The sequence below is a fragment of the Parasteatoda tepidariorum genome, chromosome 10 (assembly GCF_982258835.1).
Source record: "Parasteatoda tepidariorum strain Cologne lab strain chromosome 10, Ptep-v5.0, whole genome shotgun sequence".
In the NCBI taxonomy this organism is placed as follows: Eukaryota; Metazoa; Arthropoda; class Arachnida; order Araneae; family Theridiidae; genus Parasteatoda; species Parasteatoda tepidariorum.
The window spans coordinates 101698083-101715148 of NC_141764.1; the positions used below are offsets into that span (position 1 = coordinate 101698083).

The following is a 17066-nucleotide window of genomic DNA, read 5'->3' on the forward strand; positions in this document are numbered from 1 at the left end:
TTTTTTTTTGTTTGCTTTTTAAAAATAAAAATAAAATTTAGATGAAAAAATAATCTGTAGATGCTATCTGGTTTCTGCTACAAGAGTTGTTACTAAAAGGTTATAATTTTGAAGTGTGTATTAACCTTTACAAACAACAATCAATATCAGCAATATATAATGATGTTTTTAAATTTTACTCAATAAAAATGACATGCCCCTGCAATTTAATGGGCAACTATAGCTCTACATTGATGAAAACATGTGATGAATTTTAATGAAAAATTTTTCAAAATAATTATAATAGAATTCTACTGTAAAATACAACTTCTAATAAACAAATTTTAAGATTGAACAATAAATTGTTAGAAAAATTAATCTAAATCTGTAAAAAATGAGAAACTAACATACACTTCAAAGTAAAACTGTCCATCAAAAAGAAATAGATCTAAGTTATTATGTAATCAATAAATTTTACAATGAAATACAGTTTCATAAAATAAAAACTTTGTTCAAAATTTTTTAACAATTTACAACATACCTCTCAAAAAATGACTTCAATAATATAGTTAAAAATTTATAATCCTTTAAATTATCATTGCAATAAGTAATTGAAAGAAAGGTTTATATTTAAAGTTGTATTCACATGTCTAAAGTAATATAATGCTGAAAATTTCAATATTCTTTGAAAAAAAAATATTAAATTATCATCCATGGATAGCTGCCCACTTAAAAAATATCAAGTTAATACCAGCAATTAACATAAATTTCCTGCAAACTATTGCATAACATTAAAAATATTTTAGATACAGAGAATTTTAATAATCAATAAAATAGAAAAACAGTAATACAATAATAATTAGAAATTTAAATTGACTTAAAAATCAAGTGATTTCATTATATTTATTATGTTATTAAATTTATAATATTAAACAGCAGTGCCTGTCTAATTTGTTCATAGAGAGTTATACTTTTTTATTCGATAAATGAAAGAAAAAAAGAATTCAGAATAAATAAAAAAAACTAAAATTTTAAGATTATTTTAAAAAGGTTAATTTAGAGGAAGCTTTGAAGCTATACAATGAACCTTTAAATTAACACAATAGGCTTGCTTTAGCAGTAATACTTGTATTTAAACACTCCATCATCATAGTTGGCCAGACAGCCGAATGTGGGCCAATGTCTTCGTCTGAATAATTTAAACACTCCAGCAAGCAATTAACTGACAAGGGAAGTACACATCAGTAAAATTCCTATTAACCCTTTCAACCCAAATGGGATATATACGTCCTAAGGATTAAACTTTTCTCTAATGAATAAACAGATCCCAATTTTGTATGGGTTTTTATGTTTTCAGGGTTCTTTAGGCATTAGGGAATTAAAATATAATAGTTTAAGAAATTCAGTTTCATTACATTACATAAAATTTTAGAAAAAGTGGCCACTGCTAGAGCTATGCTAGAAAAATGCTAGAGCCAGCAATTGGCCATTAGCTAAAATACCTAATTTTGGCCTATGATATCGGTATTTCTAAATCTTTCGTTGGTAATAGATTTTTCAAACTTTTCATACATTTTTGATTTTCACAGGATGGAAAAACCCATTGCAATGTTTGATTAGGAACTAGCTATTATCAAATAAATACTGAATAATGGACAATTTACCATTTCTTCTTCTTTGCAGTAACCACAATGTGACCTGCATTTGTGGCTACTGGAATTCGTTTGCGAAACTTCGCTTTCCAATATAGAAACAATCTTTAAAAATGTCCATGAAAGATGGATACTAATCGAAAAATTACAGCATATTTCAGACTATGCTATTCATTTACTGAATCAAATAATACTTCAGACTTAACACACTTTGCTATTCATTTACTGAATGGAATAGCAAAGTGTGTTAAGCCTGAAGTACAATTTAATTTTTGCATTGAGCTATGAATTTTGGGACTTGAGTTTTTTGCACCGTGACTAGTTATATGTCAGCAGAACTATACTTTCTATTACAAAATGTATTTAAAACAGTAAATAGGTTATAAAATTTGAGTTGATGAGACCTTGGAAAAGTACTCTTACTTTAACTCTATAAATTAAAAAACATACAAAATGGCTTTACGAACAGGGGGCATCCAGACATCCCATATAAGATGATGATATGGTTCAGGTTCTTGTCCCATACCAGATATAGCAGAACTGTCAGATTCCAGAAGAGTTTTCCAGTCTTTGAAGATATCTATGCAGTGGAGATGTTGTTCCAGTGGATTCCAATCAGATATGAGTTTCTCAACCTTTGGACAGATATATTTATTTTAAATAAGCTATATAAAAAATTACAAAACTTAACATTTTAAAACTTGTTTGATGTGATATAACCGTTGTGTTGCTGAAATATTTATTCAGAATCTTTTTTTTCATATGAAATATGATAAATTTATTAAGATATTGTGTGTGTGGGAGACAAATAAGGAATTTGAATAAAACAATATTATGAATAAGCCTTCAATTATCTGCTTCAAAATTTCATAATTTATGGAAGATATATTAGCTAATCTGAGAAGATAACACTTGAAACTTGATCCATCATTTCTGCATCTTTCGTTTTCTGAATTGTTTTAACTATCCACTCACAAATCCTATTCTTATCATGCTAATAATAGCCGTTCAGATCCTTTTTCAAACTTAGCAGGTTCTTGCGTCTAACATTTAATAATTCAAACAACTTTTCAAAAAAAATACAGTAGTTATTTCGTTTAATGAAGAACAGTAACTTCTGATGCTAATGAAAATTTTCCCCATTTAAGAGAAACGTTTCTAACACACATTTGATGTTTACCTATCAGTTGATTGAAGCTTGTGTTGTCAATTCAAGAAATTGAACAAGTGCAAAGTGATAAGGAAGGCAGACAAATAAAACCACAACCAGTGACAATATTTGCAGAAGGCTTTGAAACAATGATAAACTTTCTGTATTCACACAAACTTACAGAAAATGAACAGCAATCTGATACAAATGTTGAAACTTTATTGCTTACACTTAAAAAAAAAGTGTTTTCAAACCAAAATTTCCAAATATTTTAAACAAACATCTTTCTTTTGCATAGTAAATAATTTTGCATAATTATTTTAATTATTAATTTTAAGTTCATTATTTTTTTATTATTTTTTATAAATTTGTAAGAGATTATTTGATATTCGGTTCAGTATCTATTGCTTGCAATGCATGGTCTCACAAGAAATGATCGATCGAGATTCTACTGTAATCAGTTAAAGATTGCTGTCAGTTTTAACCCTGTGAGAGTCAATCTTGGCATTTTCCGAATTTTGAGCTGCAGGCTTTCTGCATCCAAAAATTGATTTACCCAATGAATGGGAAAAGAGGGAAATTGCAACAAAATTTTGAAGAGTAGTCTGCTAAATTATTTTACTATAAAAAGTTATAATTCATTGCTAAGAATTAAAGCCAGACCCTGGATCAACCTATTTAAAGTCATTAGAAAAGAAGCCTGACTGAGAATTTGTTGATCAGCATAACTGGAGGAATACACCAGAAATTTTCAAGAATCTGTTCCATATTTAGAACCTTGTTATTATTGTACTTATTCAATCATCAATAAAAGAAACAATTATTTAATGTCACTTGGAGTCAAAAATAGTTTTGCACCTTATGATTACCAATAAAATATGTTGAACAAAATAAAAGGCATTTTTTATTAGTCTCAAAAGCGGTCAATTGAAAGCTATTAAAGGTTTAGAGTTAAAACATGAATGTTATTCAGTCTGACTAGACAACATAATTTTTAAATAGAAAACTTATGTCATTTGTTAAGTTTATTTTACTATAAAATTTATTGATTTATAGTCTAAATAAGGAAAATTGTCAAGTAGTAGCAAAATACAAGGATTTTCTTATGAAAAACAGTAGAGTATGACATAGTGATGAGGAGAGAGTAAAGAGATAAGAACGTTTTATATATTTCTCCCACACCAATTGCTTTTATGCCATCAAATCAAGGGTAATTGTCACTAATACTGGAAGTAGATTAATATTGTACTCGACGCACTATAAAAACTTTGTCCTTCATGTTATTTTCCTGGCATTTAACATAATTTTTGAATTTGAAATTTCATCAATTCTTTTTTAGATAAATAATATTTTTTTCTTCCTCTTAACTTTAACAAAAATTTGGAAAAAAATCACAAAAATTTCAAGGCATATATTGAAATGTTTAATAATTAAGGACACTTTAAAGGAAATTAAGGAATTCAAGGACAATTTTGAGCCCTGTTAGAGATATTTGATATTAATTAATGAAAAAATAAATTAGAATGTCCTACCAAAGGACCAACAATAGTGATGGCCAAATCACTCAAGTTGTACATTTTATATTCTTCATAATAGTCATCTTGAAGATCCTTAAAAATTTTAGCAGCCATCTCTAATGTTTCACTGCAATCCTCTTCTTCTTTATTACTTTCCAAGCTAAATAGCATAAAAATAGTGTCTGATAAGAATAAAAATATATAAATATACAGGGTGTTCAAAAAGTACATAGAGATATATGCATTGGATCAAAAATCTAAAATATTATCAAAAGATACAAAACTCCATCCTTTCAATCTCACCAACTGAGGTAGTGCAAAAGGGTAACTTAGAAATAATTAATAAAAACTATTATTGCAGATTTGGATTCTTACATTACAAAAATATATGCTAATTACCTACGACGCACATTGAGACAGCTCTGCCTCCTAACAAATCACTATGCAATTACCGAAAGAGGTATAAACAAAAATCACTAAAATAAACGAAATGCCAAATTTTGAAAAGTAACCTCAGTCATGATTTTGTATTCAACAGAACGTTACAAACTCTCAAAAGAGTATTGTTGCTATAAATGTTTTGAAAGTTTGACTGCGAGAAATTCAAACAATTTTCAAAATTATTCAAATTAACAAAATCAAATAAAAATTTCTTTTAATTGTTAATAAATATTAAAGCTGATGGAAATGCATTAAATTTACCTTCAAACTGATAAATTATTGAATATTATGTAATTATTAATAAGTAAATGAGTTCCTTTAAACATTTTTAGGAAACAGAACTTAACAATCTTTTTTCCCAGATATTTAAACAAGAAGTAACATGTATACGGATTTAGTTGTAGTTATAAACTTATACAGTAGGGAACCGATTATCCGGAACAGTCGGGACCATCACTATTCCGGATAACTGATTTTTCCGGTTTTCTGAATCGCTACAAAAAGCCGTTTTTTTTATTGTTAAACCCAACTAAAAAAAAAATCTTTGGAAATAATCTTAAAAGTAAGAGAAAACGATGAAGTAATACATTAATGATTATTTCCAAAATGATGGTAAGGTAAACATCTTCAAAAAAAGAAAGAAAAATCGTAAAATCTTATGAGGAAAAAAAAATTTTTTTTTTTTAAAAATGGCGAGAAAATACATTGAATTTTGTTCCGGTTTTCTGATTTCCGGATAACGGGTTCTATACTGTATTATAATTTATGAAAATGTTTTCCCCTTTTATGGATTTTAAACAATATCAGGCATCATTAAAGTAATCAATATAATATATCAATAATTAATATCAATTTAGTGCAAAAAATCAATTTTGTAAAAATATTTGAATTGAATATCCAGTTTAATCATATGATACCAAATGTTGTCATGTAGAGCAATTCTCAAGGTAACACTATCCTAATTGTGTTTAAAACTATTTGAAACATAAAAACTAAAGAAAGAAGATTGACAAAACAAACAAATAAACAAACAAAAAAGGAGAAATGGCAACTAAGACACCTCTAGGTAAAGGATCTTTTATAACCTCCCTCCCCCCTAAAAGGTAATTTAGAAGAAGAAAATAAAAGATTATTAAGGATCAGTTGTCCTTTATTTTGCCAACAACAATTAAATTCGTCTTTTTAGAATATTTTTTTAGTATTGTAAAACAGCAGAAGAGAATACTTACACTTTGCAGTTTAAGAATGACATATAGATTCAATAAGGGACAAATCAATTTACCTGTCAACAATTTTTAAAACTTTTTCTAATGTTAGGATCTGTTTTTCCTCTTGAATCAGTACCTGCTGCAATCTCTTTTGCTCGTGTTCCAAAGTTATGATTCTATCTTCCGCAAACTGTTTCTGCCTCTCGCACTGAATTATTTTGTTCTTTTCGTCGTCTCTCAAAAGCTTCAAATTGTATTCTAATTCTGGCAAAGAGAAGTGTTCACCTTTATTTGTCTGAGGCTTAGATTCTTCAACTTCTTGTTCTGGTCGTCTACGTTGTTGTTGTGCAATTTGATGGTAACCTACAGAAATAATGCAACTCAGCATAAATAACAGAATTTTAATTAGGGTAAAAGTGATACATTTCGACGCAATACAGGTCATAATTAGGAATTATTCAAATTATACAAAAAATACCGCACACCCTCGGTCCCTATGCAGACTGATCCAAGTGGTTATCCACCCGCAAACTGACCGCAGCCAGTGATGCTTGACTTCGGTGATTTGCTGGGAACCGTGTCTTAACGATCAGTCCACTGCAGGACACACTATAATAGAAGTTTACCTTAAAAATGTTTTATTTGAATCGACCACCGTCTTTATCGATTACTGAAGATAATCTTTTTCACCATTGTTCAATGATGGCACTAGTCATTTAAAGAGGTAATTTGTCCCATTCATGCAATAAAGAAGCTATGAGCAAGTCCTAACTTCTGTGCTACTTAGCATTAACTTTAGATTCTAGAATACAGCAAACACAATAGTCTAAAGGATTTAGATTTGATGAAGAATAGGGCCAATTTTCTTGCTTAATAAATTTCGGACAATTGACATGGAGCCAAGCGTGTGTAGTTTTGGTTCGGAGTGACGGCGCAAAATCTTGCTGAAATATCCAATCCTTTTTGGGATAAAATCTGTAAGCATGTGGCAATATATGTGCAGCCAATACTTTTTTGTAATATTCAGCATTGATCTCTACCCTTTTATCGATTAATTTCAGAGGAAATTTTCCGTTATTTGGCACTGTAGCCCAAACCATTACAAAATTCTTGCTCTGAAAGCAGTGCACAGTTTTTACACTTTCAGGTATGTAATCGAAGGTTGCTGAATATACAACATTAATTTTAGCACCAGAACTATGTTCTGTGCAAAATATTTTTTCACCAGAAAAAATTTTTCTGTCAACACTTTCGTTACCGTGCCGGTTCGGCAATTTCTTACATCTTTGTAACCTTTCTAATTTTGTGCAGTTGCCCGGCCTTGAACCTTTCTTTTGTGATAAGAGCGAAAACCCAGATCTTCAATTAATATAACTTGCATAGTTCTTCGACTTAAGCTCTCTTCTGCAGATATTTTATTAACAGAGCACTGTGGATTTCTCTATCTTTTCGTGAATTATTTTAAAATTCGATGAAAGAAAAAAATTCGTTTTTTGAAAGAAACTTTTTCATTATCGTTTAATATTTAGTTCAGGTATTATTTAAATCTAAAGTCATAATTAATTGAAATAAAAATTTTGGAAAAAATTTTACGCATGTTTTTATATTCAGAATTCGATTGTAAGTCAATCCAATTTTTTTATTTGAATTTAAAAAATTAATCAATGTTATTTATGCGATAAAAGCATTTTTTATAATTGACATTTTCTTTCATTACAAATTTAATCATTTTAAATTGATTTGAAATTTCTTACTGTGCAGTTTTGATTCAAAAGAAACAATATTAGAATGCATGTTACATTGCTATACATTACTATATTGCAATGTCTAACAAACAATATATCTACAATTATCTTATATTGTTCAGTCTTACTCTGGAACTATTAAATCGATTTCATTCAAATTTTGTATTTTGCCTTATAAATTTTCAGTAAATATATTTTTGTATTTTGCCTTACAATACAATTTTTTCTACTATTGTTAAATAAAAAATATATTTAAATATAAAATATATTTACATATAAAATACATTTAAATATAAAATACATTTAAATATAAAATATATTTAAATACAAAATATATATAAATATAATTATCATTAAAAATTATTTTTTGCATGGGATTATCGTTGGAAAAACAAGCCTAATTGTGTGCAAAAATTTTTCAATTTGCTTAAAAAATTTTCGAGAAATGGCAAAAAGTAAAATTAACGGGTCCAAACTTAAGACTGCTCTCCAAACTAAACTATGGGGGCCATATTTCTCAGATTGCTGTTACACCCCATATTTTGAGTGTCAGAAATCTGAATTTGTCAAAAAAATATATTGTATGTTAAATACGTTTATACGTTAAGTGTTAATTAATACGTTTAGACGTATTGTATCGTAAATACATCTAAAAAATATGTTTTTGTAGCTTAAAATACTATCTTCACTAATTATTAGCATATTTGAGGTCACCTTTTCAAACCTGTAACATTGAGCACTAGAATGTCAAAATCCAATCATTGGGTCAAAAGCTATTGAGAATGCTTCTTTTTTTGTGTAATGTATATCCAATAATTTACCTGTCAAAACTCTTTGTTCAGGACCTGTCATATCTATCACTTTGACTGAGCTGATCGGGTATGAAGTATCACCTCTAAATCGCTTTGTAGCCCCTTCTTCCAAAGCTTCTTCCACACTTTGTGCATAGTATTCTATCTTTGGCTTACGATCCTGAAAAAAATTAATATTGTTATTTCCAATTAAGACTCCTCGTAAAAAAAATAAATCATAATTACTTTATTTACAATTTTAGAAAACCTTCGTGTTATTAAAAAGAAGAAATTCCTAGTACAAAAAACAAATATTAACAAATACTGAAAAACACTCTGGTTTTAACCTTGCAGATGCAGGGACGCTACTCCAACATTCTAAATTTGTGCAAGTTTGAAAATTAAAATTCTCCTTAATATATCCCTTTTCACAAATATAATTAATATTATTATTTTTTTTTTTGACCTGAAAATCAACAAGAGAGAGACATCTATAGACACCCCAAATACTCAGTCATTTCATAATTAAAAGTGATAACATTATTGATTTTTATCTACTTAATTGCATTTAAAAATTGTAAAAAATAGAATTCAAATTAAATTACATGTCAATGTGTCATAAATCGTAGTCAACAATACTTCAGTATTTTTACATTCATTTTTTAAAAGCAAGACCAATGGAATAAGCAAGCATGACAAAAGCAAAAACAGGCACTATTAGGGCAACAGTAAAAGCTTTGCGGAGACATTATTTATCTTTATTTATCAATGGAATTTTTTTATACAAACATTTCTAACTCTCTTTCTTTTTAATTCTATTCTTTATTTTGGTTGTAGTTTTGATCAAAAGTCTTCAAAACAGATTAAGAATCCATTTCAATCTCTCAAGAGATTTTTGTATTTGAGTAAATAAGTTATCACACTTTCAAACCAATGCCAAAAAATGCAGCAGAAATGTTGTAATAAATCTCATTATTTGAAAATATTCATGCAAAAGAAAATGCTATTAAACATTAAACATTCTTGTAACTTCAGCAGTTTCTCCAAAATTTTCCCAGAAATTGCAAGATAATAAATTATGGGATAGAGATCTGCATATTAACTATGATTTGTGTTTATGTTTCCTCTATATTAAATTGTAAGGACTGCCGACACCATTGCTTCAAGTGTTCCACTCAATGTTACATTTTATTTCGCTGCGCAAAAACTTTAAGACATAGGAATGTGAAATTATGAGAGTATCTAGAAAAATGTACTGGGAGTACATTCGAATAAAAAAATTTAACTTTCAATAATTAGTTAGGGAATTATAAACTATTTAACTTGAGGGGAAGATACCATATGGACTGCTCTACAGGTCACAGGAATGCAACTACACAGTTGAAATCTGATATGCTTAAAGAGCCATATTTGTTTAAGAACTTGACAAAGTTTTTATTGAAGTCTCACTTTGTTTGACAATTAATAGAATTTTAGGTGCTTTTTTAAGTTTTTTCTCACTTTTTTTTCGCTTTACCTTAATATTTTTTCTTCTTTTTTTTTGCTTAACCTTAATATATTTTTTTTCTGCTTTGCCTTAATATTTTATTTGCACAAAATCGATAAGACTTAGAAAATTGGAAACAATTATATATAACAAAACAAAAAATATACATCAAAAAAAAATTCTGACAATTAAATTAGTTCAAGAATTATTTATTATTAATTCTGTTCATTTTGTAGAGGGAAAAAACCATGTTTGGTCGATCAATAGCCTACTGAAATACAACTAAGGAGTTAAAATTTGACACGAATTTTTATTTGTGAACTTATGGCGAATTTTGTTTTGATATATATTATCCTAAAGCAACTATCAATGTAGAATTAAATGAACATAAATACAATAATAGAGATAGTTAAATGAAAGGTACGCTAATGTATAAAGTTTATAATCACAAATATTGCAGCATATAAAAAATTAATTTTCAGAAGGGAAGTAAAGTATGAAATTCTTATTTATTTAAAGAGCAAGACTATATTTAATTTTGGAATAATTTCAGAATTTATGTGAAATACAAAAATAGTAAGCAAATTAAAAAGGCTAATAAAAAAACTCTTTTGACCTAGAGATAAAATTTTTATAAGCTATATATTTTTTTCTTCTTTTTTTTTTTTAAGGTTTGAGAGGAACACTTAATCTATAAAAATTAAAGAGTGATAACTATTTATTTACAAAATCAGATACAATCTTTTAAAAAACATTTTTCGACTTCGGAAACCTTGAATCCACGTCTTATTTTGTGACAAAACAATAGCCATCACAAATTAATTATTATAACTGAAATGACTGAAAAATAACAAGCAAAAAGACTTAAATATACAAATTAAATAGTGCCAACTATTAATCAAGGCATCTTTGATCTGATCTTTTTTTTTTATTAGAAGCCCTGAAAAAAGTATACGATTTTGTGGCTATACAAAACTGGCTCTCAATATTACAGCTGAAATGATAAAAAACCAATTTATGAAAATACTAAGATATTAAAAATTAAATAATATTAGTGAACTACAACTTCACAAAATCAGACACAAAATGTACCCATTTAGAATAAATATGTTTTAAGAAATTGGAAACATTAAATATGAGGGGGTATATTTTATATACAAGATTAAATGTCCATGTCACTGTGAATGACAATAATCACAGTCGCTTTAGCGAATGTTCGAAATATTTGTTATGTCTGACTTGATATTAATTTATTTGTTGGTATAATTATATTTATTTGACATTTTAATGTCTGCTGAGAAAAGATTAGGAGAAATATCAGTATTCTGAGTAATGGTTAAATGCATATTGGGCAGTGGCAATTGATCTTAAAAAAACATCAGGGTAGGGTATACCGGACAGTGGTACTTAACTAGACCTAGTACATATTTCGGACATTTACCAAAGCGACTATGACATTGTCAACATTCACGGGTGGAAGTCAACTGCCCATTTCGGTCATTCAAAGTAACATCTAAACTTATTTAACATAGCTAAAATGATTAAAAATTCTATAGTAAGATTAATAATTTAAAGTAAGAGGGTTCTTTACTCCAGTTTTCTTCTTCCACTGCCTTTGATGTGGTTTTTCACTACTTTCTTCTGTTTCAATAGATTGTTCTCCACCCACGCGCATCATGGTGGGCTGTTCAGGACCATAGAGACCAATCGCTCCCCTTCCTTTACGCAATTTTGCCTCAATCGGTGTAGTTATTCCTTGGAGTGTTTTTCCAAGGCCCTTTCCTGGCTCATATCCCATCTATGAAAGTATAAAGAAATGTATTGAATTAGGGAACACTAAATATGAAAGTCAAAATAAATTTTTAAGTAAAAATTGAATATTTTGATTTTTAAAACAAATTAAAGAAAAAAAATTAAAACTATTTAAAAAGAAGACAAATTATAATTCAAATAAGAAATTTAATGAAAACTTCGATAAGTCATACATTTTCGAAAAACAATAAAATGAAAACAATATTAATAAAATAAAAAACATTTTAAGATTGCAATAAAATAAATCGTTTTTTTTTTCTTTTACTTCTTGAAAAATATAGGTTTCTTCCAAGAAATCCTGGTTAAAACAAGTTTTTTTTTTTTTTTTTTTTTTTTTTTTTTACGAATAGAAACTTTTCTTTCAATAAAAATAATTATTTTTTATATAGTTTCCATATCAATAAATCAGAAAGCATCTTTAAAGAAAACTTGGAAAAATTGACAGGTACGTTAAAATACATTTCTCAGTAGCAAATTGAATGGAGAATAAATGTAGTATTACCTTTTGCAACAACTTCTGGCCAATTCCCTTGGTGTGCTTTTCCCAGCTTCCAAAATCACTTGAAGAAAAAAAATATTACAATTCTTAAAATCTCATAGCTAATTGAAGTGCTTAGTGAGAGAAGGTTATATTTATCAGGGAAGTTCTATCTTTAGTCTAGTTTAACTATACAACAGCACTTTATTTACTTACTAAGTATTTAAATGTCATAAATTTCTGAGGATGAAGGTACAATCTCTGATTGTTTTTGCAGTGGAAGAAAGTTCTAAGCACATTTGGGAACAAACAGCTCACAAGTGACCTTTTAAAGTCCATATTTTTGTTGAAAATAAAAATGTTAAGGGTGGGAAGATTAAAATACAGATAGCTTAAATGATTGTAGAGCTTTAAAGATTTCAACAATCAAAAGCTTGTGAACATGAAATTAAAGAAAGGCATAATCATTGCCCCCAATTGCCTTCATGTTCACTAAAATGTCCCTTAGATCCATCACCCACTCAAGTCTCCAATTGTTTTTTGAAGTTAAGAGCTTTAAAAAATCAAGAAATTAAATTAAAATTCATTCTATAAATTTCATTAAATTTTAAACGCTATATTCTTTTATTCCTGTTTTTTTTTTTTTTTTTGCTTGTTTTTTTAAAAGAAAAAATGTTAAATATAAAATTACCATGAAAAGGTTAAAGGGATTCAGAGATGCATTTTACCAATTTAATAAACTAATTCATTGCTCTTTATCTCAAAAACTATTTGAAAGAATTTAAAGAAATCTTTACTGCTTATTTTAAACATATTGTTACATAAATACATACATACATTAGAACTTCAACCATCCAATGCTCGATCATGCCACAAATCAGTTAACTTACACTTCCGACAAGCATTGAAAACATTCTGATACAATTTTTATCATTATTACAGATTATATTACTCGCGTTTTAAATTATATTACAGTACAAAACCCGTTATCCGGAAATCAGAAAACTGGAACGAAATTATGTAAATTTTCCCGCCATTTTAAAAAAAAAAAATTTGTTTTCCTCGTAAGATTTTAGGATTTTTCTTTCTGTTTTGAAAGATGTTTACCTTACCATCATTTTGGAAATAATCATTAGTGTATTACTTTATCTTTATTTCCTCTTTTTAAGATTATTTCCAAATATTTTTTTTTTTTTTAGTTGGGTTTAACAATAAAAAAAAGGCATTTGTAGCTATTCAGAAAACCGGAAAAATCAGTTATCCGGAATAGCGATGGTCCCGATCGTTCCGGATAATCGGTTACTGTATTAAATTCTCACCCTACTCTCCCTACTGTATTAAATTCTCACTGCTAGAAAATGACAATGAAGTAAAAAACAAAAATTTTAAAAGCTAATAATATTGTTTTTTTTTTATATTGCATCATTCCTTTAGACAGAATAATATAACACAAGTAAGTGCTTTATCTTTAAGTAGTTTATTGATTATACAAAAAAAAAACTGACTTTAAAAAGGTTCTCTGATTATCGGGCCAGTTCGACTTTCCGATACACCCTTTAGATACAGATTCAATTTCTTTTTATATATATATTAATCATAATTTGCTTTGTAACCTTGCAAATATATTAGTTCAGGTTCATTTAACATTAAATAATTTAATTTTTATATCAGCACCCCTAGCATTGCAAATTTCATTTTTTTTGACAAATCCAAAAAAGGTTATCCCTGTCTAAAACAATCAAATGACTGAAGATTAAAAAAAGTAAAATTTCACTCATAAAAACCATACACACCTGTTATTAGCATTTTTTTGAAAGGATCTAAGGCCTGCAATTTGATGAGCATTTCGACTACCACTCATTCCACTTCTTTGATTGCCATACTGTTTGGGTGGGGGTGGCTTGGGTTTTGCCTCTTCTTCACTAGAACTTTGCTAGAAATAAACAAAAAAAATAAAATTATTCAACTCAACATTAACCTTCTAAAGCAAAATATTGCTAAGCAATCGAATTTCAGCTTTCCGTCGCTAAATTATTAGAATTTTCATGATTTGAGGGGAAGATTTTTATTTTACACTAACATGGTAATACTACATTTCAGGTGAATAAGTTTTTTCATTGTAGTTCTTGCAAATAAGCAAATATTTTTTAAGAACTGTTTTCAGATGTTGGTTGGTTACATAAAAAATGCAAGTTTCTTTCATACTTTAATTTTATAACTTGATATTTACTTTTATTTATTTATTTAAAACTATTAAACAATGAAATATTAAGAGAATGAAATGTTTATTAACTCAATTGTTTAACAAAAAAAAATAATAAATAACAGAACAAAAATGTAAAAAAAAAAAAATTTTTTTTTATTTTCCTTGCCAAACAAAACAAACTATAAGAAATGCTAAAATAGATATTACAATTTATAAGCAACTTTTAGATTGAAAAGCTTTAATTATTTTTTTATTAATCAGCTATAAGGCGCTATACTTTAGTTGTCAGGATTTTAGTATTATGACATACTCTCAGAAAAATATCTATACTTTATGACACCTTTTCCAATTTTCTAAAGCTGAATTAATGAAATATTTGTTACCAAATTTAAGGAAAAAAAATTTCAACATTTTCTAAAATATTCTATAGCTCTTAAATACCCAGATCAGACAGAAAACTGATTTTATTTTCTCGATGTTAAGGAACATGAACAAAACTTGCTTGATGTCAAAATGTTATATTATACAGAGTTAAAAAATTTTAAGGTTGTAAACATTTCTAAAATTTCTTCCGAATTCAAATTTTTTCTAAGTCACAAATGCTTACAACTTTAAAATTTAAACACAGATCAGAATCTAGCTCAATGAATAAACAAACTGAACCCAAAACTAAACAAAAAAATTTCAAAAATAATAATCAGTTAATTAATAAAGAAATTTTTCATTAATGATTTTCTGTGGAAAAATATGAATACCTCATCAGCCTATGATTTTAAAAAAATCAAAGAGTAATTATTAAAAAAAAAATTTTGCAAAGGGAATTATAATATATTGTTGATAATTACTGCAACAGTACCTTATTTGATAATTATTATTCTCGATAGTACCACAATACAAAATACCATGAAGGATAATGTTTGTTATATTATAGAAGTTAACTTTATTATTAAACACAAAACCGTGGAGCCTCACAAGTTGACCACCCATGTAAATTGACTTCTATCAAGAGCTGAATTTATACTGTATGAATAACCGTAATCTCTTTATCTCGTATGTTAACTACTAAAATTAATCAAATTTGTCTCAAAGTATTGTAAAAAGCTTTATATATATATATATATATAAAATTTAAAAATAAAAAAAATTTAAATAAAAAAAAAAACATTTATAAGATGTCTAAAAAAAAAATATTTTAAGGAATTTTTTTTTATTTTATTACATATTAAAACTTCACTGAATTGGCAAAATAGTATTATAAGTTAACCTTAACTCCCTCATCAGATGTGTTTACTGTGTGAGGGTATATTTGTACAAAATCTTTTACACAAAATGTATTTTCATTAAACTTTTACATTGAATGGTTCTCATATTAGACTAAGATATTTGACTAAGATAGATTTTAAAATGTTAAAATGAATATGTATTATGTTAAATTGCATAAATTAGATAAGATCATTGATATTATAAAAAAATTAATTACAAATGGCATGCCTCACTAATAAAAGTATGCATTTCTTTTCAATTAATTATCTTATAAAAAAAATTTTAAAATAATTGTAAGTCATTGCTATAACTAATTTCATGGGTATTAAGTAAATAAAATTTTATAAAAAACGTTAAAACATTTCAATACGTTTATCTAAATTTTGATCTTTAACAGATAAGAAATATATATAAAAACATGATTATAAAAAGTGATAAAAACTATTTTGCTTCTTTCAGGGATGAGATTAGCCAAAACGCAAAAAAGCTGAATTTCCACGATAGTAAATTTTACGCAAGCGCAACCCTTTAATAACAAATTCCAGACAGTTTAAGGTAATAAATAATGTGTTGACATACAATTGTGTACTAATCTATTATTATAAAAACGATTACATTGATACTTAACATTTAGTGAAAAAAAAATTACCAATTGAAAAAATAAAGCTAGAAATTATATTTTTCCTCAGTTCACATAAGAGACAATTATTACTTGAAAAACTACCTGGTTTAACAAATTAAAATTACTGAGAATATACATTAATATTTCATTTCTTTTAATAAATACTGTTATGTGATTTATAGCAAATATATCAGTAATATTACTTTTTAAATTATATTGGAAAAAAAACTTTAACAATGGACCGAATCATTATGTTCATATTATAGTCTAATCTAACTACAGCCCTCTGAAACATATCAATAACAGTGAAGTAGAAATATATAGTAACTCCTTAACATACAAAAATTGCTATTTTAGTTTGAAAAATTACATGACAATCAGCAACTGTTAAGATAATTGTTTTTCATTTGATAAGAATTTTGCATTTTATAGCATAAATAGCAGCAATTATAAATAAAATTTTGATGATGAGTTAATTAACTCTTTTTCCCCCAAAAAATTTTTTTAATTAAATCCTTTTTTAAGTGATTGCTTCTGTTTGCTATATCTTTTATGTTTGCTATATTTAGTCGTTAGTCCATCTTCAAACATCTTGTGACAAATCCTATTTTTTCTTCTTTGCAAGCACAGCATGTAAGTTTTGAATATATTCTCTTCCAGTTTCTCTGATGTTGTAACACTTACATATACTAATAATCGTCGTTAGAAAAACAGTC

General features: G+C 27.3%; 1 protein-coding gene across 2 annotated transcripts in view; it reads right to left on the minus strand.

Annotated features, from left to right (window-relative positions):
• Nucleotides 1–17066, minus strand: part of sip1 (septin interacting protein 1) — a 50513-nt gene that overhangs the window by 18602 nt on the left and 14845 nt on the right. For both annotated transcript variants that reach the window (XM_043038805.3, XM_043038804.3), the window contains exons 4-10: nt 14053–14192; nt 12284–12341; nt 11561–11767; nt 8514–8664; nt 6022–6310; nt 4314–4458; nt 2082–2266 (exon numbers count right to left, since the gene is read on the minus strand). In XM_043038805.3, coding sequence (XP_042894739.2) covers nt 2082–2266; nt 4314–4458; nt 6022–6310; nt 8514–8664; nt 11561–11767; nt 12284–12341; nt 14053–14192 — 1175 coding nt within the window. The remainder of the gene's footprint in view (nt 1–2081; nt 2267–4313; nt 4459–6021; nt 6311–8513; nt 8665–11560; nt 11768–12283; nt 12342–14052; nt 14193–17066) is intronic.